General features: G+C 41.9%; 1 protein-coding gene across 1 annotated transcript in view; it reads right to left on the bottom strand.

Moving 5' to 3' along the window:
• pkd1l1 (polycystin 1 like 1, transient receptor potential channel interacting) overlaps nucleotides 1–26,175 on the bottom strand; it is a 43,795-nt gene that overhangs the window by 10,026 nt on the left and 7,594 nt on the right. Inside the window, exons 8-34 of the mRNA XM_028569976.1 lie at nucleotides 25,701–25,866; nucleotides 25,104–25,343; nucleotides 24,339–24,471; nucleotides 24,028–24,231; nucleotides 23,743–23,924; nucleotides 23,422–23,625; nucleotides 23,099–23,262; nucleotides 22,765–23,007; nucleotides 22,557–22,610; nucleotides 22,070–22,291; nucleotides 16,797–16,868; nucleotides 16,543–16,722; nucleotides 16,385–16,462; nucleotides 15,889–16,031; nucleotides 15,179–15,299; nucleotides 14,929–15,061; nucleotides 14,408–14,600; nucleotides 14,109–14,165; nucleotides 13,657–13,998; nucleotides 13,293–13,550; nucleotides 12,113–12,226; nucleotides 11,858–12,009; nucleotides 11,615–11,715; nucleotides 9,781–9,979; nucleotides 9,534–9,617; nucleotides 8,993–9,200; nucleotides 37–143 (exon numbers count right to left, since the gene is read on the bottom strand). Coding sequence (XP_028425777.1) covers nucleotides 37–143; nucleotides 8,993–9,200; nucleotides 9,534–9,617; nucleotides 9,781–9,979; nucleotides 11,615–11,715; nucleotides 11,858–12,009; nucleotides 12,113–12,226; nucleotides 13,293–13,550; nucleotides 13,657–13,998; nucleotides 14,109–14,165; nucleotides 14,408–14,600; nucleotides 14,929–15,061; nucleotides 15,179–15,299; nucleotides 15,889–16,031; nucleotides 16,385–16,462; nucleotides 16,543–16,722; nucleotides 16,797–16,868; nucleotides 22,070–22,291; nucleotides 22,557–22,610; nucleotides 22,765–23,007; nucleotides 23,099–23,262; nucleotides 23,422–23,625; nucleotides 23,743–23,924; nucleotides 24,028–24,231; nucleotides 24,339–24,471; nucleotides 25,104–25,343; nucleotides 25,701–25,866 — 4,354 coding nt within the window. The remainder of the gene's footprint in view (nucleotides 1–36; nucleotides 144–8,992; nucleotides 9,201–9,533; nucleotides 9,618–9,780; nucleotides 9,980–11,614; nucleotides 11,716–11,857; nucleotides 12,010–12,112; nucleotides 12,227–13,292; nucleotides 13,551–13,656; nucleotides 13,999–14,108; nucleotides 14,166–14,407; nucleotides 14,601–14,928; nucleotides 15,062–15,178; nucleotides 15,300–15,888; nucleotides 16,032–16,384; nucleotides 16,463–16,542; nucleotides 16,723–16,796; nucleotides 16,869–22,069; nucleotides 22,292–22,556; nucleotides 22,611–22,764; nucleotides 23,008–23,098; nucleotides 23,263–23,421; nucleotides 23,626–23,742; nucleotides 23,925–24,027; nucleotides 24,232–24,338; nucleotides 24,472–25,103; nucleotides 25,344–25,700; nucleotides 25,867–26,175) is intronic.

Here is a 26,175-nt window from a genome sequence, read left to right as displayed (position 1 = left end):
TGTTGTAGATAAAATTTGGAGATATTTGGATTGTACCTGAATATAAAGGTATCTTTAGAGTTCCTCCTGAACAGAGTACATCCTGGGACTTGTAGTTCTCTTGTCTGCGAGAACCCATCATCACCATGCAGCACCATGTAAACCTGGTAAACATGTAGAGAAGGTTTCCCAGACACATTAGTTCTGGACTTAACTGGCTTTTAATAAGGATAACTTAGTTGAATCCAAGTCTGGGTAATCAACTGACACACACTTGGAAAAATATTGAACAGTGCAGTTTACTCATTAATGTTATGTTGAAAAAATCCATTAGAAATGTTCTGTAAAGAACATCATTCAAATGAGTTTAGTGTTCAAGGATGTTTGGAGGTATTTTTAAATTTGTTATCAAAGACACCTGTTTGATTCTCATACGCCTCTTCAGTGACCTGTTTTTCGCGTATATAAAGACGGGAATTAAGCGATACGTGTCAGACTGCATTTTGCTGTCCAAATAGGTGATATTTCAGAATGAGGAGTGCTGCAGTTTTTCTGGCATTGCTGCTCTGTCTGCACGGGACGTGGGCTCAGGGGGGGAGCGGAGGGGAGACAGGGAACCATATCACTGAGACAGAGGAAGAAAACAGGAAGAAAGAGGTTCAGTTTGGGATACAGGATGCCAAAGCAACCCATGATCAGAGCAGCAACCAGACCAACATCACACCTGACATCTGGGCTGAGCTGAAGCAGCTGAGAGACATGGCCATTGAACAAATGGTGGAGCTCAGGAACAGCAAGAGCAAGATAGAAAAGCTGGAGCAAGAGAACATAGGTGACACACATCATAAAACATACGATTGTCAGTCACATAGTGCTGCAGATTCATGCAATGTTAATTAATGGCATTAATTACTTCCAGGACTAATTTATTAATTCAAACCCAGCCACACAGGTCAGACTGGCAGCCAGTGAAAGCAAGAATGCAGGTAAATATTTACATTTGTTTACTATCCCTATTTGGTCAGCGCCAGATTAAAATGTAACCACACATAAGGTTTACAGTGTGTATCTACTGAGATTAAGATCTAAGATTCAAATTAAACATTTTGGTGAAAACCTACCATAAACCTACTTTGCAATAAAAATGTTGAATGTATTTACAGATTTAGAGGCCAGAATGAGCTCCAGTGAAAACAAGGTGGAGGAACTCAGGAGAGAGAATGCAGGTAAGCTACATTAACTATAACTATTAAGTCTGAATGTTTTAGCAGTGAGAATGGAACTGGTAAACTGATGAGCATATTTAAAGCTGCAGAATGCTGTTACTGATTCTAGTGAAATGGCAGGCTATCAGCATCCAAATGACTGCATTGTCACTAAGCTGTATGGTTGAATATTAATATTCCAATGAGGACATATGTATACAATTTTTGGGGGAAGGGGAGAGTGGAGGGGAGACAGGGAACAATATCACTGAGACAGAGGGGGGAAACAGGAAGATAGAGGTTCAGTTTGAGAGACAGGATGTCAAAGCAACCCATGATCAGAGCAGCAGCCGGACCAACATCAGCCCTGACATCTGGGCTGAGCTGAAGGAGCTGAGAGACATGGCCATTGAACAAATGGTGGAGCTCAGGAACAGCAAGAGGAAGATAGAGAAGCTGGAGCAAGAGAGTGCTGCATAGACTCATGCAGTGTTTTTATATTACAAAAAACAAATCACAGGAGTATGTTATTGCTTCAATTACATCTCAACCATCACAACTATATAACGTTCAGGCCAGACTGACAGTCAGTGAAAGCCAGAATGCAGACATTATAAACCTATTTCAATAGTAACTTCAATATCGCTTCACAGTTTTGAAGGCCAGAATGAGCTCCAGTGAAAACCAGGTGAAGGAACTCAAGAGAGAGAATGCAGGTAAGTTACAAAAATAAAAAAAGTAAATAGAGTCACAGTGTATTCTAGCAATGAGATTATATTCAGATTTACATAAATGTAAGATGTAACCTGTTGGTGAAAAGATGATCTAAAGCTCCAGTTATGTGGTTCATATCCTCAGTTGAATATTCTCTATCTATTTAGCATCTGGCTGTAATCAAGTATTAACTTACATTTTTATTTATTTTGCCCTCTATTGCAGATCTTCTAGCCAGAGTAACAGCAAGTGAAAATAAGAACACAGGTAAGATTAAAAAAATAAATTGACAAAAAAAGGGGAAACTGATGATTATAATTCTATTTTACAAGTATTGGAAGCCAGAATGAGCGCCAGTGAAAACCAGGTGGAGGAGCTCAAGAGAGAGAATGCAGGTAAGTTACAAAAATCAAGAAAAAGTAATTAGAGTCACAGAGTATTCTATGCTAGTAATGAGATTATATTGAGATTTACATTAAAGTAAGATTTATAATTAACATTTTGGTGAAAAGATGATCTAAAGCTCCAGCAAGAGAGTACTAGCCTTGTGAGACCGTCCTGATCTCGCGAGCTCCAGTTTTCCACTCGCAGATCAGTCTGGCATCTTGAGGCAGAGAAAATTTGGAGCCGTTAGCCAAACGACCGGGCCAATCAGCGTTGGTTTTGAGGTGGGTTAGGTGGTGATAGACAGATGGTTTATCCAATCAGCTAACCAGTATTTTCAGACAGCGGTAGCCCTAATTCTGTTAACCGCTCGCTAATGCTTTTTTTCTCTTGGATCCTTCTTTTGGAATATGGTCCGGGACCTGAAATGGTGCCTTTTATTCCTAAATTCTCGTTACACAAATGGCAAATCTCCTTTACCGACATGTTGCTTGCATGCTGAGCTAACGAGCTATGCTGTGCCTGCAGCAGCAGGGGCGGGCTTGTGGTTGTATTTTCATACGCTTTGTGGATCGGATTGGTTGATTTGGCCCGTCTATTACCAACATAGGTGATAAACACATACGATTGTCAGTAACATAGTGCTGCAGATTCATGCAATGTTAATTAATGGCATTAATTACTTCCAGGACTAATTTATTAATTCAAACCCACCCACACAGGTCAGACTGGCAGCCAGTGAAAGCAAGAATGCAGGTAAATATTTACATTTGTTTACTATCCCTATTTGGTCAGCGCCAGATTAAAAATTTAACTAAGGTTTACAGTGTGTATCTACTGAGATTAAGATCTAAGATTCAAATTAAACATTTTGGTGAAAACCTACCATAAACCTACTTACAATAAAATAAATAAAAACCTACAATAAAAATGTTGAATGTATTCACAGTTTTAGAGGCCAGAATGAGCTCCAGTGAAAACGAGGTGGAGGAACTCAGGAAAGAGAATGCAGGTAAGCTACATTAACTATAACTATTAAGTCTACATGTCTTAGCAGTGAGAATGGAACTGGTAAACTGATGAGCATATTTAAAGCTGCAGAATACTGTTACTGATTCTACTGGAATGGCTGGCTATCAGCATCCAAATGACTGCATTGTCACTAAGCTGTATGGTTGAATATTAATATGTCAATGTGGATACTGTATATGTACAATTTTGGGGGAGGAAGAGTGGAGGGGAGACAGGGAACCATATCACTGAGACAGAGGGGGAAAACAGGAAGAAAGAGGTTCAGTTTGAGAGATAGGATGTCAAAGCAACCCATGATCAGAGCAGCAGCCAGACCATCAGAAGAATCCAGATGAATACAGGTGACCCACATTATAAACCACACTGACTAATGTCAGTGCTGCATAGACTCATGTAGTGTTTTTAAATTACAAAAAAAATCACAGGAGTATGTTATTGCTTCAATTACATCTCAGCCATCACAACTGTATACCATTCAGGCCAGACTGACAGTCAGTGAAAGCCAGAATGCAGACATTTTAAACCCATTACAACAGTAACTTTAATATCGCTTCACAGTTTTGAAGGCCAGAATGAGCTCCAGTGAAAACCAGGTGGAGGAACTCAAGAGAGAGAATGCAGGTAAGTTACAAAAATCAAGAAAATGTAAATACCGTCAGTTAGATCTGAAGATCTTTGCCTTTGTCTTAATTTCTATAATTTTACACGGGCTTGGGCCAGGATCGGGCTTGCGCGGTAAATGAGCGGTCAGGCGATGCGTTTCGATGAGCGCGAAAATGGATGCTGAGAAGGTGAAACGGAGGCTGGCCTCTGGAGGACTTTCTTTGTTCTGTTAGTCATGAATAAATTAGGTTAATCAATGTATAAATGACTCATTCTTGACAAAAGGCAAAAGAGCTGTGTGCGTGCGTACATTTGAATAATATCGGGCTGTAAACGGATTCAACCATCACCTTATTGTGGTGGAGAGGTTTGTGTGTCTCTATGAACCTGAGGGCTGTGTTGTCTGGAGCTTTGTGCTAACCTGGTAGAGTCTCCCAAGTCAAAGTGGTCTTAGGTGAGGGGCCAGACAAAGAATGGTTCAAAAACCCTATGAGTGATCGAGGTAGTGATAGAGTGACCCTGCCCCGTCTGGAGCCTGGCCCAGATGGCGGGCTCGTGAGCGAGCGTCTGGTGGCCGGGTTTGCCACGGAGCCCGGCCGGGCACAGCCTGAAAAAGCTACGTGGCCTCCATCTCTCCATCCCATGGGCCCACCACCTGTGGGAGGAACCGCTGGGGTCAGATGCGCTGCCACATGGGTGGCAGTGAAGGTCAGGGGCCTCGACTGGTGCGGGAGGTGGATCGCTAGATCTGGTGGGGCTTACCTCTATGCACATTCTCGGTTCTGGAACCATACTCCTGGATAGGGGTTGGACTCTTTTCTTCTCCGGAGCTGCCCAGGGTGTGAGGCGCCGGGCAGGTGTGGGGATACTCACAAGCCCCCAGCTGAGCGCCGCTACGTTGGAGTTTACCCCGGTGGACGAGAGGGTCGCCTCCCTACGCCTGCGGGTTGTGGGGGGGAAAACTCTGACTGTGGTTTGTGCATATGCACCAAACAAGAGTTTGGAGTATTCGGCCTTCTTGGAGACCTTGAGTGGAGTCCTGCACGGGTCTCCAGTGGGGGACTCCATTGTTCTGGGGGACTTCAACGCGCACATGGGCAATGATGGAGACACAGGCGTAATTGGGAGGAATGGCTTCCCTGATCTAAACCAGAGTTTAGAGTGGTTGTTTGTTGTTGGACTTCTGTGCTAGTCATGGATTGTCTATAACAAACACCATGTTCGAACATAGGGATGCTCATAAGTGTACTTAGTACCAGAGCACCCTAGGCCAAAGGTCAATGATTGATTTTATAATCGTTTCATCTGATCTGAGGCCGTTTTGGACACTCGGGTGAAGAGAGGGGCGGAGCTGTCAATCGATCACCATCTGGTGGTGAGTTGGGTCGGCGGGGGGGTGGGGATCTGGACAGACCCTGTAAGCCCAAACGGGTAGTGCGCGTAAATTGGGAACGTCTGGAGGAGGCCCCTGTCCAACAGACTTCCAACTCACACCTCCGGCGGAGCTTTTCGTGCATCCTTGTGGAGGCTGGGGGCATTGAACCCGAGTGGACAATGTTCAAAGTTTCCATTGCTGAAGCTGCGGCGAGGAGCTGTGGTCTTAGAGTCTTATGTGCCTCAAAGGGCGGTAACCCACGAACATCGTGGTGGACACTGGTGGTCAGGGAAGCCGTCCGACTGAAGAAGGAGTCTTTCTGGGATATGTTATCCCAGAGGACTCCGGAGGCAGTTGCAGGGTACTGAAGGGCCCAAAGGGCTGCAGCCTCTGCCGTGAAAGAGGCAAAGCAGCGGGTGTGGGAGAAGTTTGGAGAAGACATGGAGAAGGACTTTCGGAGGGCACCAAGGTGCTTCTGGAAAACTGTTCGCCACCTCAGGAGGGGGAAGCGGGGAACCATCCAAGCTGTGTACAGTAAGGATGGGACACTATTGACCTTAACTGAGGAGGTAATAGGGCGGTGGAAGGAGCACTTTGAGGAACTCCTGAATCTGACTAATAGCTCTGCCTATCTTAGAGGCTGAGCTGGAGGATGATGGGGGATCATTGTCAATTTCCCAGGCGGAAGTCACTGATGTAGTCAAACAACTCCACAGTGGCAAAGCCCCTGGGATTGATGAGATCTGTCCAGAAAGGCTCAAAGCTCTGGGTGTGGAGGGGCTGTCCTGGTTGACACGCCTCTTCAACATTGCGTGGAAGTCTGGGACAGTGCCAAAGGAGTGGCAGACTGGGGTGGTGGTTCCCCTTTTCAAAAAGGGGGACCAGAGGGTGTGTGCCAATTACAGGGGTATCACACTTCTCAGCCTCCCTGGTAAAGTCTACTCCAAGGTGCTGGAAAGGAGGGTTCGGTCGATAGTCGAACCTCAGATTGAAGAGGAACAATGTGGATTCTGTGCTGGTCGTGGAACAATGGATATCTTCACTCTCGCAAGGATCCTGGAGGGAGCCTGAGAGTTTGCCCATCCGGTCTACGTGTGTTTCGTGGATTTGGAGAAGGCGTATGACCGGGTTCCCCGGGAGATACTCTGGGAGGTGCTGCAGGAGTATGGGGTGAGGGGGTCTCTTCTCAGGGCCATCCAATCTCTCTGTATGACCAAAGTGAGAGCTGTGTCCGGGTTCTCGGCAGTAAGTCGGACTCGTTTCAGGTGAGGGTTGGCCTCCGCCAGGGCTGCGCTTTGTCACCAATCCTGTTTGTAATATTTATGGACAAGATATCAAGGCGTAGTCGGGGTGGGGAGGGGTTGCAGTTCGGTGGGCTGGGGATCTCATCGCTGCTTTTTGCAGATGATGTGGTCCTGATGGCATCATCGGCCTGTGACCTTCAGCACTCACTGGATCGGTTCGCAGCCCAGTATGAAGCGGCTGGGATGAGGATCAGCACCTCTAAATCTGAGGCCATGGTTCTCAGCAGGAAACCGATGGAGTGCCTACTCCAGGTAGGGAATGAGTCCTTACCCCAAGTGAAGGAGTTCAAGTACCTTGGGGTTTTATTCGCGAGTGAGGGGACAATGGAGCGGGAGATTGGTCGGGGAATCGGCGCAGCGGGTGCGGTATTACATTCAATTTATAGCACCATTGTGACGAAAAGAGAGCTGAGCTAGAAGGCAAAGCTCTCGATCTACCTGTCAGTTTTCGTTCCTACCCTCACCTATGGTCATGAAGGCTGGGTCATGACCGAAAGAACAAGATCCAGGGTACAAACGGCCAAAATGGGTTTCCTCAGGAGGGTGGCTGGCGTCTCCCTTAGAGATAGGGTGAGAAGCTCAGTCATCCGTGAGGAGCTCGGAGTAGAGCCGCTGCTCCTTCGCGTCAAAAGGAGCCAGTTGAGGTGGTTCGGGCATCTGGTAAGGATGCCCCCTGGTCGCCTCCGTAGGGAGGTGTTCCAGGCACGTCCAGCTGGGAGGAGGCCTCGGGGAAGACCCAGGACTAGGTGGAGGGATTATATCTCCAACCTGGCCTGGGAACGCCACGGGATCCCCCAGTTGGAGCTGGTTAATGTGGCTCGGGAAAGGGAAGTTTGGGGTCCCCTGCTGGAGCTGCTCCCCCGTGACCCGACACTGGATAAGCGGACGAAGATTGATGGAAAGTAGTATCCTCAGTTGGATATTCTCGATCTATTTAGCATCTGGCTGTTAATCAAGTATTAACTTGCTTTATTTATTTTGCCCTCTATTGCAGATCTTCTAGCCAGAGTAACAGTAAGTGAAAACTGATGATCATAATTCTATTTTACAAGAAAAATGTTAAATGTGTTCACAGTATTGGAGGCCAGAATGAGCTCCAGTGAAAACCAGGTGGAGGAGCTCAAAAGAGAGAACACAGGTTAGTTGCATAAACCATAACTATCAAACGTCAAATTGTAATATTATGTTGTCATGTGTATAAAGAAAAAAATTTACAGATATCTTCTACATTCACACAGAGCGTCCTAAGGTGGCGTTCTCAGTTGGTCTTACTGATGCGGGATCAGTTGGACCCTTCAATACTGATACTACACTTAAGTTCAGTAAAGTCTTCACCAATATCGGCCAGGCCTACAAACCAACTACAGGTATTCACCTCTCTCACCTACACACTGATTTTATTTTAATTATTATATTGGTCTTATGGATCCTGTTGTTTCATTTTGCATTTCTATTAATTGTTCCAACTTTCTTCTTATATTTTGTAATTGCTTTTTGCAGCTATTGCATGTCTGGTTGTCAGAGATCTTTTTTTTTTTTTGCAATTTCTCACGTTTCATTGAGGTTTTTTTTCTTTCCTTATTAGTTAGTACATTAGGGCTGCATTGGAAGAGTTACTCATGTGGGCCTATTAAGCTACTTTAGTGTCTATTTTTTTTACGTTTTAATGCGTTATGGATTTATTCTTTCAGTTATTTATGTCAAAGTCGCTTTATCTTAAGTGTTCTGATTATTTTTTGGTTTGTTTTGTTTTTTCACTGAACGGACAGCATCAACAGGATTATTTACTATATCCTTCATTTTTAGTCTACGAGGCAACCAAACCAAACCAAAAGCTAAAGAGCAAGGCGACAATGTCCAAAGGATTTAAGAATTACACTCATAAAGCCTGATTAAAGAAAATGTCACAATTGTCCCACTGAATTAACAGATCTGACATCTCCTCTGTTGCAGGTATCTTCACAGCCCCGGTCAAAGGCTACTACTACATCAGATTCAATGGGTGGGAGGCACGGCCTTCACAGACAATACAAATTACACTGTATCACAATAACAAGAGAATTGCTATGTGTTTTGACAATAAGGACGTGTATAATCTCACTGTGTCTAATGCATTTGTTCTTCAACTGGAAAAGGGAGATGTGGTCTACATGGTTCTCAACTCAGGCTACGGTATTTCTGATAATGTGTATAATCGTACCACTTTCAGTGGATTTTTACTTTTTGCTGTGTGAAGTTAGCTGCAAAAAAAAACCATTCAATTTCTTCAACTTTCAAAATCACACTATTATATAATAAATGTGCTAATTAAATCAAAACAACAGTTGTATGTGTGTTATTTTGTCACGTCGCTATGAACATGATTCATCAAAATATGACAAAAAAATCAACCTTACCTTTGCACTCATACAAGCTGCAGAGCAGAGACCAGTGTGGATTGTAACAGCATAGAGATATGGGTCACATGGAGAGTTGTCAGAAAGGTAGTGGACTCTCTGATTTGCCTCAGAGACGCCGTCAGCTCGCTTACACACCACCAACCCCGGGATGTACAGGCACACACACAGCACCAGCACACCCAGCACTGTCAGATCACTAGACACACTGAGGTGAAAGAGAGGGAGAGAGGAGCCACTGGTGGATGTTATACTCAAAAGAATCCTCCAAAAACGACGTGAGACAAATGTCTGCTTCCCAGTCAGTTCATAGCAGCAGAAACATAATCTACAAAAACAATGAAAGCAGCGTTTCTCTCTGTTTACTTTGTATTTTTTAACATTTCAAAACTGATCACCAAATGATTATGCTACAGTATATGTGTTGTACAGGACCACGTACTCTAAAGTCCACAATCTAAATTACTGCTGCAGTTTAGGTAGCAGAGAGATTTTTTTTCTGGTTAAATACATGATCCAAGTTTAAGGAGAATGAGGTCACCTTAGGAACGGGTCCAGATCGGTAGTGTCATGGCTGCTCTGGATCTGCTGCTGCACCACAGTCAGCGGCCTCAACTGGTGACAACTGAGACAAACAGCAAACAGTACACCAAAAAGCAAGAAGTGATTATGTATATGAACCATGCACAGTATATAGTATACTATGCATAATTATTTCTAGCATGTGTGTGTTTCCCTCTGTGAAGGTCTCATGTTCCCATGCCCATACACACTAATCGATGCCTGACCTGCAGTTGACCGCAGTAGTTGTGTCTGCTTGTTGTGTCCTGCAGCCGTGGTGAGTCCAGGCCCCCTGGTGGCCGTCCCAGGACAAACACAGGCTGCTCTCCACTGTCAGACTGTAGCTGACCTGTTCACTCAGGGGCTTGTGCCGGGGTCCTTTTCCAAAATCAGCATGCAGCAGGGCCAGGTGACCAAGCCCTGCAGCTAGAAATTTTTAGGATTTTGGAAATCCAGTTTTTTAAACAACCACAGAAAGTACATGATACATTTATAAACAAGTAAATATTGGATTGAGGGATAGATAGAATACTTTATTAATACCAGCGGGAAATTGCACAGTTATATTTTAAGAAACTTATTGATCATCCTCTTCCTTTTAAAACACACAGTTAATAGGCTTTTAACATTTTCATTACTACCATGAAAACGTCAAATCAGGGAGTTGACTACGCAAGACAGTAAGCATGATCAGTTTGTGTAAAGGCGAAGAGTCTGTGTTACCTTATTTGACAGAAATCTATGCATTTTCCTGTTATTTCTAAAATTTGATAAACAAAAATGTATATAATGCTTGAGTAACTAAAACCCCAACTATCAAAACTGGTTTAAAAAATAACATTTATTTATAGTATTTAAATAAATTCCCAGGAGAGTCTTTGCTCTTAAACACATTTAGAGAGGAATTAAATTGCTATTATTTATTCTCAATTATTTATCATTTTGGTGAGGGGATTTTCCTTTGGGGCTGGCTAAAATCTCTTTGGGGGGTGCCAAAAATGCAGTGCAGGAAAAAACCCTGCACTAATGATCACTCTCATGTGATAAAAACACAGAGTTCTATGCTGTCAAATTAGGATTGTTAGCATTACACATTTTGTTTAAAAACTTAGAACCGAGTTTGCATTTTAATGGATAATTTATTTTAACTCTATAGAATAGGGCTGGACCCGAATATTCGAATATTCGTTCGGTGGGTTGGTATTCGATTTGAAAATTTGACATTCGAATATTTGTTTTTTTTTGTTTTTATTTTGGTTTATTTATTTTCTGCATTTATCTCTCGTTCACACTCCAGTCCAGTTGGTGGCGGTAATGCACATTTAAGTTGGTTTGCCAACCGCCAATAAACTACAAAGAAGAAGAAGAAGAAGAAGAAGAAGAAGAAGAAGAAGATACTGTCGGTACACGATGACGCCCACTTCGAGCATTTAGCAAGCTGAGCAGAGAAGCTAGCGGTGATAAAAAGTGCGGAAATGGAAAACTGTTTCCCGTTTTTCCGTTGTGATTCGGCCAGAAACTTCAACATTGTGAGGCAAAGAGATTTTTTTCTTTTACTTTGTAACAGTTGTGTACATGGCTGTATATTTTGAAGATTTAATGCTTTAAAGTTATAAAAACGCTCATGAGTGGAAGTTTTATCGAGGTTACAGCGACGCCCCAGTCACAAAGTGTCCCGTTGACGGGAGGGTGATCCTTGAGAGGTTAAAAGTTTATTAATTCTGAATGTGTCTGGCCTGTCTATCTATATTGCACCAAATACGACACTGCACTCCCTTGTGAAGTCGTTTGGATGAAAGGTTCTCAAAATAATCAACATGCAAACAAACAGACAGACACATAGAGATTCCTGCCTTTATTAGAGATAATAATATGTTCAGCACCCTCTCTCCGAAGCTTCGAATATTCGATGCTCATTACTACAGAAGCATCGAAGCTCAAAAAATGGTATTCGGACCAGCCCTACTATAGAATGATCAGTAATTTGACAGTTTGAAAGACCAGATGGGAGGGGGAGGAACAGAGCTAAACATGGATAGATAGAACCCAGAAATTGTTTACCACTGAGGTAGGATGGGGGCATAGTCAAGCGTATGATGTTGCTCTCCCAGTGGTGGATACTATGCCGATGGTGCATGCTGGGAGTCGGCCTCTCAAACATCCTGCCACAACAGAGACTTTTGATTTGGTTTTTGCCTTTTACACAAACACTAGTAAAAATGATTTTATTGTGTTATTGAGTTGCTCTAACTATCAGATAATAATGACTATTAAACACAACCCAAGTTGTGACTGCATGTCTACCTGAAGAGCAGCATGATGGGAAACACCTTGTTGAGCAGTGGGGTGAACACCACACTCAGCTGGATGGCCTGCTGCAAGTGCTCCTGGGTAATGTTGAAGCTGTGGTAGTTGACCTGGCTGTGCAAGAGCATGTACTCATCCACAGAGCTCTTCTGCAGAATGATGTGTCAGATTGTCACCCACTCTCATTTAACAAGTGATATGTGCAAATGGAGTCATTTTGCAGCAGACATAAAAGAAGATATAGCAACATACCTTTCTTGATGGTTGTTGCAGCTCGATGGTTACTGGCTGAATGAGGGAGCGAACTTGGATCTTTCTCCTCGTGCTGCACTTGTACAGACTCAGGTCAACCACTGGTCCACTCAGCTGGGAATCAGCAGAAAGAAATGCCTCGCTGTTTAATCACGTATACCCGTTTCATACCTATGGCTCCTCCAGGGTTATACCAAGGTTGACTGTGTGTTCAAACAAAGAGAAATGTTCTCCCTTTGTCATAAAACAGTCAATACTCAATACTACTCATTCTAGAGTAACCTACTTCCTTTTCCAGCTGCTGCAATAAATATGCAAAGGAGGAGAAATCAGTCTGCACAAAATTATCTGAGAAGTGTTTGATGGTTATTTATTTGTGCTTTAGAATGTAATCACTGTGAAACAATCATACAATAAGTATTACGAGTTGTTTTCCGGAGTTACGAACCGGAAGTTGCAAAAAGAACGCCACCGAGGTCGTATATACAACTCGTCAAGTCGTCTGAACTCAGAGGACCCTGAGTTCACTTTCAAAGATGGCTACGTCGTGCATCACACGTAGTAAACATTGTGGTTTTCTACCATTTTAAGCACTTTTGTCTTTGTTGTAACCAAATGAAGAAGTCGTACACATAGCACTGTATACTGCTACCTATAGGCATGTCGCTACAGAGTTAAATACCGCCTGATTAGTTATTTTGTAGCTTGTGCAGCTGAAATTGGCTAGAGACGCTCGGTTGCTATATGACAACAATGGCTTTAAGCCGAGTCTTGAGCAGAAAGCAGAGCAGTAGCCTAACGTTAATCAAAATGTAATTTTCATTTATCAAACTGTGAAATATATTTGTGTAATATGTCAATAACTGGGTGAATAGAATCCTAAATGTTACTAAAAATGTTACAAAAATCCATCTTTTCTCCGACTCGTAGTATTGTGTGACAAAAAGAACGCAACAACCCCACGGTTACTCGTTTTTCGACATGGATGTGACGTCACACTCAAGCTACTAGTTGCGATTACAAGACAAAAAGAACACACCATAATTGTTATGCATCACATGTTGACTGGCTTGGTTTGAATTTCCAAAAGGAGGGTTGAACCCTGATCAGACAACCCTGGCCCAACCCTGGTCCTTGGTGTGAAAGAGGTATCAGTGTCATCATAAGATGCCAGTCTTACCCTTCCAGGATAGTGGGCCCAGGTGTAAGGGCTGTGGGTGAGCTCAGTCAGCATGCTGAGAACACACGGTTGATGCGGTCTGCTCTCAGTCTCTCTACTGTGATGAAGAAACAGAAGCTGGATCACGGCGGCAGGCATGTAGAAGGTGGTTGAGCCACTGCTGATGACTGGGGAGGTTTGGTTTTGGTATGTGGCGTATAAGGCGATAAGACCGGTGCTGACTCTGTGCTCCTCAACCTTGTGGAACAAGATGTACTTCTGAAAATGAGAGAATTGACAATAGAGAGATTAATGTGAGACACAAATATAAAAAAAAACTAGTGCATGAGTAGATATGCGCAAGAAAATGTTTGTTTTCTCTCACCAGCATCAGGTCTGAAGCTGTCTGCAAAATTTCAGCAACAAGCTGCAACGCATGCTTTGTTGAAATCGATTCTCCTTGTTTCATGTAAACACCGCTGGATGAGTCTTGTATTTCATCGTGTGAGTCTGATTCTAATGTCAGTGTAATGTCAGCACTGGTAGACATTTCAGCTGTGACATCATTACTAGTGACAGCAGCTTGCAGGCTGTATGAGAGCAGGGCCAACAGGGTGTTGAGTGTCTTCTGCTCCAGATAGTAGCGGACTAGAGCACTGGACTCCGAGAACTGCTCTGAGATGACCTGAACGTGAACTGTCACTCGTCTTGCACTCGCTAAAGTCACCTAAACAGGATACAGTGTTGTAAGAGAAACACATTTTTACCTTTCAGCAAGCATCTTTCAGTGTCTCTTTGTCAATGAAAATCAATGAAAGGAGACGACTTTCCACCTACCTGACTTGAAACTTGTAAAAGGTTTTTGAGAATGCAGATGTTGTCCACCATTGATGCCTAGGATTAAATGACATGTCATTAAAATGCTGTAAAAGGGGGAAAGGTTTGTTGAAATCCAGCTGTGACTATACAGGAATGGAGAGTAAAGATAGATTTGATGAAATCAAAATATTGTTCTGTTAATCCTGAGGTTTAGTATAGGTGTGTGTGTGTGTGTGTGTGTGTGTGTGTGTGTGTGTGTGTGTGTGTGTGTGTGTGTGTGTGTGTGTGTGTGTGTGTGTGTGTGTGTGGGTGTGTACCTGCCCACTGCTCTCAAGCTCACACAATGTGCTAATGAGCACACTGCGTGTGCGTCTCTGTGCGTGTGTGTTGGCCTCGATGTCCAGGCTGAGTCTGTTCAGGATGCTGGAGAGGAGACTGACGTAGTAACGAATCTCAACACTGTTTCCAAGACGCACCAAAGCTGACAGGTTCCTCAGACCTGACTCTGAACTGGAGAGAAAGATATATTAATAACACAACAATATACTGTAAGATAAGTAACTTGTTAAAAATGCACAACTCCAGACATGATGGCCCTGTGTTATAAAAAAAATACAATACGTTGAGAAGATTTTCTTCCTCTCAAAATCTTAAGTGTCCATCAATATGTAGTAAACTCCAGCTTTCTGGCTCTCAAATGATTCCACTGAAATTGTCCAGTATGGTCTGCAAAAACTATTGCATCTTGGTCTGTAGCATAGTTCACAGCGTAAACCTCTCCCTGCAACATAAACATAACCATAATGCTGATGTGATGTAGAGACATAGTGATTCTTACAGCTCCAGATCAGGATCAAGATGGGAAGAAGATGAGGTATCTCTGAAGAAGCTTGGTTGGACTCGAACAATAACAGGACAGGGTTTAGTGGCCGTCCGATATGCGCTGCTTCTGATCTCTGTGTAAATAGTTACTACAAGTACAAAAATCAATCACTCACTGAATAAAAAGGAAATCTCTGCAATAAGTTGTCATGATTAATAATTAAATGAATCTGAATAAATCTGTGTGTCTGTGTGTTTCAGTTTACCTTTATGGTCATCATTGGGGTCACCAGAAGGAAGGCTGAAATAGTACTGGAAGTCTCGCCCCTGATACAGCATCCTGGGAGGTCCGTCTCCTACACTGATGCTGTACTCATACAATAAGTCCTTCAGCGCGCACACGCACACGCACACACACACACACACACACACACACACACACACACACGTTGACATGAAGGAACAGTGTTAATAAATCCAAGAGGGAGCGAAAAGGTGGATACATTTGTAGTTTGTCAATGTACTTGTTTCTGTGTATGTTGTAATTATATGATGGACTCAGAGAAACTCGCTCACTTACACAATAAAGTCAAAGTCCCTGTCCCATTTTTTTTCATTATTATATTATATTATTTATAAGAACTTAAACTGTTCCACTGAATTGTATGGGTAATTAGTAGGGCCACACAGAAATACAATGAAACAATAAAAAGAGCAAGAGATGTGGAGGAGCAATAACAAATTAATTAAAAAAATATATCGCTTTTTTCAATAACAAAATGTCACTACATTATAGCATGGACTTGCATCTTTAAGCATTCACAACAGTACAATGAGTGACATTATCTCCTTTAAATGATCTAAATATGGATCACATACAAAGAGCCATAATTAACACCCATCTGGTACAGTATGCAGGGCCAAATAAGCAATATGATTATAAGAGTGTGTGTTTACTGTATGAGACAGGAGATACCTCTTTCCCTGAGGTGCAGAAGATGCTGAAGTGTGTATATAACTCCATTCCTTTGACTGGTTGCACCTGGCACGTCATGCCTTTAGGAGCAGGGTTGGTTTTTAAGAATAGCTGAGTCCGGCCCAGAAAACTATTAGGAGATTCTGAGTAAAACAAGTAACAATCACATTAGGATCAAGAGCCATCCCTTCAATTTTTATGAAAAAAATAAAATGATGTTCTTACAAAAGACTGATGTTATCATAATTATTTTAAGTTTCAACACCATTATAACCATAGTCCACACTCCAGAAAATTACATTACACGTGTTACTAGGCTCAAAACCCTTCCTCACCTGGATTATGACTAATAGTTAGGATTAGGATTTATATTGGACTGTACATAATCTGTATTTCAAGTTTATGTTTGTCATCCCATCTCTTCATTCTGCCATTATTCAGTACTGATAACACATTACATTCTGGCAAAAATGAAAGTTATTGTTGTAAAACTTACTGGCAGTGACCTCCAACATGTATCTGCTCCCAGACCTCAGACTGAACGGTCGGAAGCTGATTAAAGGGGAGGAAATACCTGAAAAAGAGCGAGAAAGATGACTAAAGGCTTGTGGACAGAGAGAGGAAATGTATGTCTGTGTTTCCTGAATAATGTACCTGTATAAGTGTAGGCCTCAAAAAGGCCTCTGTCAATGGGGTCTCGAAGTAAATCGAGCAGGATTGGCTCCTGGATCACAACAGATGGCCTGGAATGGACTAGATTACTCCCCTCATCTTCATATAATGCTGGATCAAACACTGAATCATCTCCTGGACTGAAGCTCTCACCATCCACACCTGGGGATGTGCATGGCATTAACACACAACCTCCCACACTAGTGACTATCAGAAATCACAGACATGTACTGTACCTGTGGGTCTTCCTGCAGAAATCCCTGGTTCTCCTTCCTCTGCACTCATCAAGGGAACATCATAATCTGAATCTGTCATAAAATCAGCTTTAATGCACATTATAATATAGCCTGGAAATCCAGACCCAAATCTGAGCAAATTTAATTCAATTTCAATTCAATTTTATTTATAGTATCAAATCATAACAGTTATCTCGAGACACTTTACAGATAGAGTAGGTCTAGACCACACTCTATCTTTAAATTGTGCTCTCGCGAGAAATCTGGATTTCCAGGGTATTTTTAATACACACGGAGAACCATATTATATAAATATAAAAAGATACTAAATGTGTTATGATCAGATAAAGAAGTGTATTGGTTGTTTCCTTTTAATCTTCATTATTTTCTTTGGGTTGGTTGCAGTTTGAAAAACTTTCATAAACTAGCCACAAGCATATTTTAGCTCATTCTAGTTTTACAGTCCAAAACGTTACTCAATCAGTCCCACTGCTTTCATTGGCATCGTTTCTAGACACATAAGGCAGCCCAATAGCTTTGCTTGACCAAACCTACTTTATGCTAACAGCACCAAATGGCAGCTAGTAAACACAATGGAACATTTAGCCACTAAAGAGCAAGATATTTGCCTCAAGAGTTGGTAGAGACCAAAAGCAAAGCTAAAAGAATGAATATTGGACTTACATTCAACAGGTGAACAGACAAACGACTCCATGCAATTGTTTTGGCATTATTACAATGTCAGTACTTTTAGCTAAAAAGCATTATTTCTTTTATTTACCTACATTTAAAGCTATAGTCGCCCACATGAGGAGTTCTTAGTAATGACAACAACACTGTCAGCACATCCACATGATACAAGCCTTCTGTGACCACGAACTGCCCCCACCCCTTCTCCACGCAGTTGCTAGTAGCTCAAGGAGGACACTGAGGATTAAAAAACATGATGGACTCTTCAGAAGAGGTAATTATCTTTATTTGAGTTTCTGCGTGGGAAAGTCACCGGACGACACAATCTTCTAAACATAGCCATACTGAGAAAGACAGAGATGTGTGGAGCTGATATTCTTAATTAGCTTTGTATCAACTCATGGGGCAACGGCTTGAATGTAACGGAAGTTCATTAATATCAATGTTACTCACTAAAGCTTTAGAGCAAAACTATGTAACTTTTAGTGCGAGCTGTAGTTCCAATGAGACAACCTGTAGGGGGACCGAAGCGGGAAAAGCTACATAGTGTTGCTTTAATGTACGTGCGTTGAAGAAATTCTTGTAAGTAATGACATCTATTCATTGCAAATGATGTGATGAATATTACACAATTCAATATGCAGTGCTTATAAAATATGTTATATATCCTAGGTGTGATGGATGCATGGAAAGGAAAGAATCCATACATTCTTCCAAAGTTGGGCCCTACAAACTGTTATGCAATGTTATGCAGATATTGCATAAACATCCCCACATACAGTACAGGCCAAAAGTTTGGACACACCTTCTCATTCAATGTGTTTCTTTATTTTCATGACTATTTACATTGTAGATTCTCACTGAAGGCATCAAAACTATGAATGAACACATATGGAATTATGTACTTAATAAAAAAGTGTGAAATAACTGAAAATGTATATTATATTTTAGATTCTTCAAAGTAGCCACCCTTTGCTTTTTTTGATAGCTCTGCAAACCCTTGGTGTTCTCTCAATGAGCTTCATGAGGTAGTCACCTGAAATTGTTTTCACTTCACAGGTGTGCTTTGTCAGGGTTAATTAGTGGAAGTTTTTCCCTTATTAATAAAAAAGCAAAGGCTGGCTCCTTTAAAGAATCTAAAATGTAAGACATGTTTTCAGTTATTTCACACTTTTTTGTTAAGTACATAATTCCACATGTGTTCATTCATAGTTTTGATGCCTTCAGTGAGAATCTACAATGTAAATAGTCATGAAAATAAAAAGGAAACACATTGAATGAGAAGGTGTGTCCAAACTTTTGGCCTGTACTGTATGCAGTAAGAGAGTGAGGTACACAAAATCGGTGTTTACATAGGGAATTTATGTAGTTATATATGCAGAAAACGGATCCTATTTGATATGTAATTTCATCTCAGGTTATTAATGGCTACTTGGAGCTCTTGGTCAAAGAGCACAATGGGCGAACAAGGGAAAAGGCAATTGCTGTGGACACGTTGTAGAGAGAGTATGTAGAGATTTTGTCCTGAGTTAGGGGGGCGCAGTCCTTTTTTGGCATGGGGCATGGAGCCTGCCGAAATATGATGCCCCCAACTCAGGACAGCAAAGTCTGACAATCACTGAATTTGCTATACTTGCATGGTATGAGGTCTACTAAAAGTCCTGAAAAGTTTGTCTTTGTCAGTCTTTGCAATCCTGGGTGTTCACCTCAACAATAAACTGGACTGGTCCAAAAACACAGACGTCCTGTACAAAAAGAGCCAAAGCCGTCTCCACCTGCTGAGGAGACTGAGGTCCTTTGGTGTGTGCAGGACTCTGCTCAAACATTTTATGACTGTGGTTGCGTCTGCAATCTTTTATGCAGTAGCCTGCTGGGGAGCTGGGAGCACAGAGATGGACAGGAAAAGGCTAAACAGACTGGTGAAGAGGGCTAGCTCTGTTCTGGTCTGTCCTCTGGACACCATAGAGGAGGTGGGGGAGAGGAGGATGTTAGAAAGGCTGGCATCAATCATGGGCAACACCTCTCACCCCCTACATGAAACAGTGAGTTCCCTGAGCAGCTCCTTCAGCAGCAGACTGCTGCAACGTCAGTGCAAGAAGGAGCGCTACCGCAGATCCTCCTTCATTCCAGTAGCAGTCAGACTCTTTAATGCAACATCATAATGTAGCACTGCTAGCTGTTTCTGAAATATGAGCCATATTCTGCACTATTCATATGTATCTATTTATTACTCTGTTACCTTCACACACCTTACTCATCTGTACATCCGTGTTTATATACTGTTATATATACACGGTCTGTTTAAATAAGGGTGTTTATTGTGTAAATATGTTTGTTTTATTACTATTATTATAACTAATTCTATTTTTTCTATTTCTCAAACTTTATGTATATTTTTTCTCCTATCTCTACTTAATGTGTATTTGTGTTATTCTGATGTGTACATTTTTCTCTTTTGAGCTGCTGTAGCACAGGAACTTCCCCAGTGTGGGATTAATGTCTATCTTATCTTGTGTCTCTGGTCTCTGAATGAGACAAATTAACTGAAGCTGCCACTGTACAGCCGGGCTGCTCATCTTTATTTTTACAGAACAGACACACGGGTCTGCTCCAGAGCTCCGTGTGTTTGAGCCTGAACCATGTAGACTGTAAATGTCACGTCACGGCAACACGGGAACTTAAACTTTGTGTTGCCTACAACCATATACATAATATGTATATTGTGTCCATGTCTACAACAACTAGGCTAATGACATTCGGGGCTATAATAAAAACATTCGTTGCTGAAGTCCTTCAAAAATGACCTGGTTTATATTGGAGCACATAACTATTTAGTCTGACCAACATTGCCCTCTAGTGGCGTGCAGTCGTATTTCGGCAGGCAGTCTGTTTTCGGCACCGGAAGTCGTGCAGCTTATGTAAATTATGTAAAGTAGCAATACCACCTTTTAGAAATACTCCTTGTAGTAAGTAAAAGTACTGCATTCAAAGTTCACTCAAGGAAAAGTACAACAAGTTAACACAACAAAATATACTTAAAGGTCCAATATGTAATATTTGTACTGTAATAAATCCAAAAATGACACCAATGCCTCATCAGATATTAAGGAAACATGTTAAACTGAAATACTATCTTTTCTGACAACAATGCTAATGTCAGTATTTTTTCCTTTTGAAATTTACATTCCGTGACGGAATTTATGTTTATGTTTTGGTCTGTGTGTTGTTATCAACGGCCCAGTTTGACAGGCAGGCCGGGTTGCCAGATATACCTGTAAAAACGTAAACCCAGCACGCTACAGCTGTAACGGTAGTACAGTCATTAAAGCAGCAAACAAACGAACAGGATCAACGGAGATAGATTCTACATGACATAAAAAAAAAGAAAACTGCATGTTTCTAACAGTTGCGTAACGAGAGACGTAACAACCCCCTGGTAAATATTGGAGATGTATTTGAAAGATGGAGACAGCTTGGATCCCAAAAGGACGCAGAGTTGGCTTATTTTCTCCTGAACAGGTAAGCATTAGCTTCAGGCTAATTTATCACAGCTACTAGGGATGGGCATTTTTTGTCATTTCAACATTTGTGTACTCGCATTGAATTATATAGCTAGAGTAACCAAGTTGGTTACTCGCAAAAACAATTGAGACACAGCCAGTAAAGTGATCCCGACTGGTCCTGGCTAACGCCGCCATGCTAACAATGCTAACTGTTAACGTTACCGGGAGGACCAGGCATGTAGCCCATGGCTGTTTACAACGTGTAGTTTAGCGGCTGGAGCCGACAACGGTGAGTTATTTTAAGCCACGAGAGGGGGGCTGTAAATCGGAAAGAAAGGAATGTGAGTTTGCAGTGTGTTTAGCGATTGTTGCCGTAATTCTAAGCCAATGAAGTGTGTTCCGTCGGCAAGGAAGTGGTATTTTTAGCGTTTCGTATTGTAATTCTAAGCCGAGGAAGTGTGCCTGACTGGCGTGTGGAGAGGACAGTGAGGTTGTTGTGTTTTTAGCGGTTCATACTGTAATTTTGAGCCGAAAAAGTGTGTCTGTCAGTTGGTTACAGAGCTCCGCGTGAGCACGGGCTTTTATGACTGTCAATATAGCCAGCATCTAACGTTAGCTACTCCGCTGTGCTGTGGAGTAACGTCTGTCTATGTGAGAAAAGCGTCTAGCAACATTGTTGTGAATGCTGTGGTCTCAGCCTGGCAACCCCCGTGAACTTCGAGTCTGGGCAGGAGGGGGCGGGAGAGACGACTCTCCAGTATTTTGAATTGGTAGTGCAGTAACTATTTTAACCGCTAGCTGCCAGTATTACATACAATATTACATATTGCACCTTTAAAGGACAAAGAATAGACTACATTTTTAAATAATATCATATTATTGGATGATACCCTCATTATTGATGAATCCATGTGTACATCACTTTAATGTTGGTAAATGTGGGGCTAACTTTAGTTAGGCCTACTTTATATACTGATGGGTTGCTTGTGAATCAAATGAATGGAATATTTTTTTGATTTATTTGTGACTGCCAGACCAGAGAAGCTTCACAGCCAAAGTTTCATGTCATTTTTGTCTTACCTAGTCGACCTCCCAAGTCATCACTCTCCACAGGAAAAGAAAACTCCCAGTCAGCGGAGGAGTCAGAATCTATTGGGAATTCACTGATAACGTCTCTCTGGTCAAAGTGGTCTGAATATAGGACGCCACTGTTGTCAAAGGCAAGTGGTGGGTATTCAGTGGAGGAGTACAAAGGCTTTGGAGGGTGAAACTCTCCCAGACGGTGATAAAAGGGCTCCTCTCCTGGACATAAAGAGGAAAAGCTGTTAAATAATTCATCCTTTTCACTGTAACTATGACCTTTGTACAGTATTGCTTCTTGTTGATTTTCCCTATTGATATCCATGTCTTTAAAGTTTTCTTCGAACATTGCGTTATGTTAAATGTAACATATTCACACTTTTCTTCACAACATTGGATTCCAATTTACCTGCAGCATAAGATCATTTCCATTTTAAACAGTAAATGCTAGAAGTACTAGGCAGTATCCACAGCTGCCCGGGCTTACCTGATCCTGCTGTTCCCATGTTGGCTAGAGAAGAGATAGGTGAGGGCTCGAGTTCTGTGTGAGGACAAAAAGAGGGAAGTCAAGTTTAGTGAAGTGGTGTTATCTTCTAATTCAGTATGCAGAGTTCTGCCGTTTGCCTCCTCAAGATCTGTTTTTACAAAGGCAACCACATGGGAAGCACACAAGCCAGTCACATTTAATTACACACCAGCCATAGTCGACTTCTTTCTGTTATTTGATAATTTTCTTCCGCTGTCTGTCACGTCAACTCCACTTTCAGAGGCATTCTCAATAGGATAGACAGAAGTAGAGATATCGGCAGCATGGGTGTACTGTGAAGCATCTGTAGCAGGCTGATGCAGGGTGGAAGTCGCAGGAGTCTGAGGGGAAGAGGCAGGACTCTCCATGATGGTGGACGGAGCACTGAGATCAACTTTGGAACAAAACGGGACTATAATAGAAAAGAAGGAAATAGAAAATACAAATAATGGCAGCTTACTGTCCAAGTGCATTCATCCTTTTTTTTAAATGTATCTTTTTACCTTCTATGACAGGCTTGGACGACGCATTGACCGAGTACAGACTCCAGGTGTACTGGATGTACTTTGGAGAAATATTACAGCCTTCACACAAGGCGCTGACAGAGAAAGACTGATCCCAGTTCAGCTGGTCTCCCTGGCACTGAGGGCAGTGAACTGACACCTTCCTGGATTGGAAACATTCACGATACATGGTAACAACAAGGTGTTTCAAGGTACAGTACAATCTTTAATGGTGGCAAATATATATTTTTTTAAATTCTATTCATCCAAATTGGATCTGTCCTTTGATGTCCCGGGACATAGAGATTTTGTATGACTCTCACCCGATCACGTTTGATGTTAATGTAATGAAGGTCTCTGTTGAAGCTGAACGCTCACCGCTGTGGATGGTGAGCGTGAACTGGAACTGGTCAAAGGTGTGTTTTAGGAAACTAGCAGGAAATACGAGCACAGAGGATGAAGTAGGAACGTCATGGTGGAAACAGGAGCTGCTGATGGAGCTGACTGGTTTGCATGTCCAGCTGAAGCTGTGAAGAAATAAAAATCAGAAACAATGTTAGGATTGAATGCATATTTGAGTCAAATCTTTCCAGAATATAAAAACCTTATATTGTTTTAATGCATGCATTACACTGTTTCTGTACCTGATTGGGTTCATGGGGAAGTCTGGGTCATAAGATCTCTGCCCGTCCAGGGTTACCACGGTGGTGTTGCTGTTGGTAATGAAGATGTTGGTGCCGCCCTGGATGAAGGCCACAGGAGGGCTCGGTATCACCTGCACCCTCACACTGTAGTTACTGTACACCACACTGCCAATGACCTGAGCCTGCAGATATTAAGAGTCAAAACACTCAATTCTGTATATTCAGGAGTGGGACATCAATAGCCCTAGGTCCCAGTGGGCCATATGTGACAGTTGTCGTACTTACCCTAGCTATGGCAGTGTAGGTGTCATAGTGCAGGAGATGGCTGGGCAGTATGAGGCTCTGTCTATGTGTGTCTATAAAAGGCAAAGGGAAGACCCGTCCTGCAGAGTCAAATAAGGTCCAGGTGTAGTGAAGGCCTCCTGAAATGTCACAGTCAACTTCCGACTCATAGGTTACCCCCAGACGGACAACCTCATATCTTCGCACCTTGAAGAGAGGAGAGGAGAAGAGAGAGGATGAATAAGATGAAGGGGGAAATGTAGTTTTAGCTATACTTTAGTACACGCATGTCAATGTTGAGGTAACACATGTACCTGAAGTTTGAGAGGCCCCATGTTTTTCACTGGTGGAGGCTGACAAGGCCAGTCCACAACAAATATGTGACCACTTAGAGAGGCAGAACTGACCAGGTTAGACACAGTTACTTCCACTCTGAACTCTCCTGTCCTGCAGAGAGTAAAAACACATCCACTCAATGTACACACACAAAAATACACACACACACATACAGTTAAGCAGATTGGTCATTTTAAGATTTACAGGTAAGTGAAGAATAAAGAACAGACAGATGTCAACAAAAGATGTATTTATTTTTTAAATAACACTCCCTTATTAATGTTAAGATGAAGATAAAGGAGAGGAAATTCAAGTTAGAATTGGTCCATAAGAAATAATTAGAAACTGTAGCTCAACCAATGTCAATATTGATATTTGAGAGTTTAAAAATAAAATGATATATCGGCCAATAATCTTTACCTTTTTTTACATAATCACATAACAGAAACATACACTTTCAATAAGGATCTTTCAAATTAGTATTATTGTGACCAAAATATGTACTGGGAGAAACATTTAGCAGTTTACGAATAAACTTCTCAGTCTATGTAATGAAAACACTGTTTCTGAATTACGTAACATTTCTTTAGTGTTTCTGTATTAGACTTTTTTGTAATATATCTACCAACATATTCATCAAAACAGATATATTTCTGCATTATTTCTAGCTCTATTAGAATCATCTAACTCTGAATTAACCTACCAAGCTAATTAAAATAAACAATAATGATAGTGAAACTCACGTGCGGAAGACGTGCTGCTCTGTGCTCTGTCCCAGCTTGGACGATCCGTCTCCAAAGCTCCACAGGAAGGAGACGTCAGTCCCCACGTTGACCCGGCAGCTCACCGTCACCGTTTGGTTCTGCAGGACAGAAGCCTGGTGGAGCAGCCTGTTGTGCTTCACTGCTCTCTGGACTACCAGCAGGAACACATCGGAGGTAAGGGAGGTCTGGCCACTTAACACGACTACAACTACATCATACCTAGAAGGGTGGCGGGGGGTATAAGTGGTGCAGAGTTTGGTTTGGTTTGGGTTTCATTGGTTTGCACACATTCATAGAAAACAATACAACATAAACCACAACATATGTCTATCACATGGAAAGAGAATGACCCATGGGGGGGCTTATAGTGAAACCTCACCAGGTTACTAAAACATAGATTTACAATACAAAAAAAGGACATAAAATAACTACAGCTCAAACTCAATATGGCAAGAATAGAATAACAAAAATAATTACAGGCTTAAACTCAATTTTGTAAAAAATAAAGGTCAGAGTCTTCCAGACCACCAGAAGGAAGGGAATTGCAGGAACAATTTTTTTCCCCTTGTCTCATACCTGCCGGGTTGGTTGTATCTTTTGGTGACGGTATTTGAGGTGGTTCTGTCTGATCTCGAGTCACCAAAATGCCAGAGGAACTCCACAGGGTCTGGTACTTCAGCCACAGCCAGGAAAGTCACGTCGGAATTTGTGGGATAAGCTTGCTTTGCTGAATGAATCCGCACTGTTAGTGGACAGAACAAACCTCACATTCTCATCATAGATGTATTGGGCATATATACCACAAATTATGATTTGCTTCATGAACTGAACTTAATGTGCATATAAAAAAAGCATCATTGGATGATTCATTGTGCAACAAAAATATATTGTGGATTTATTTATCAAAGATGAAAATCCCAGGCAAAAAAATAGTATACTTTAGTGTATTAGAAATATATAAGTATTTAAAAACTATAGTTATAAGTATACTTTTTCTTTTTGTGCTTCATTTTAAGTATATTTAAACATGTACCCCTAAAGTTCAACTTCA

Source organism: Perca flavescens, chromosome 22 (genome assembly GCF_004354835.1).
Source record: "Perca flavescens isolate YP-PL-M2 chromosome 22, PFLA_1.0, whole genome shotgun sequence".
In the NCBI taxonomy this organism is placed as follows: Eukaryota; Metazoa; Chordata; class Actinopteri; order Perciformes; family Percidae; genus Perca; species Perca flavescens.
The sequence above is the reverse complement of the archived record's forward strand: the minus strand, read 5'-3'. Positions and strand labels throughout refer to the sequence as shown.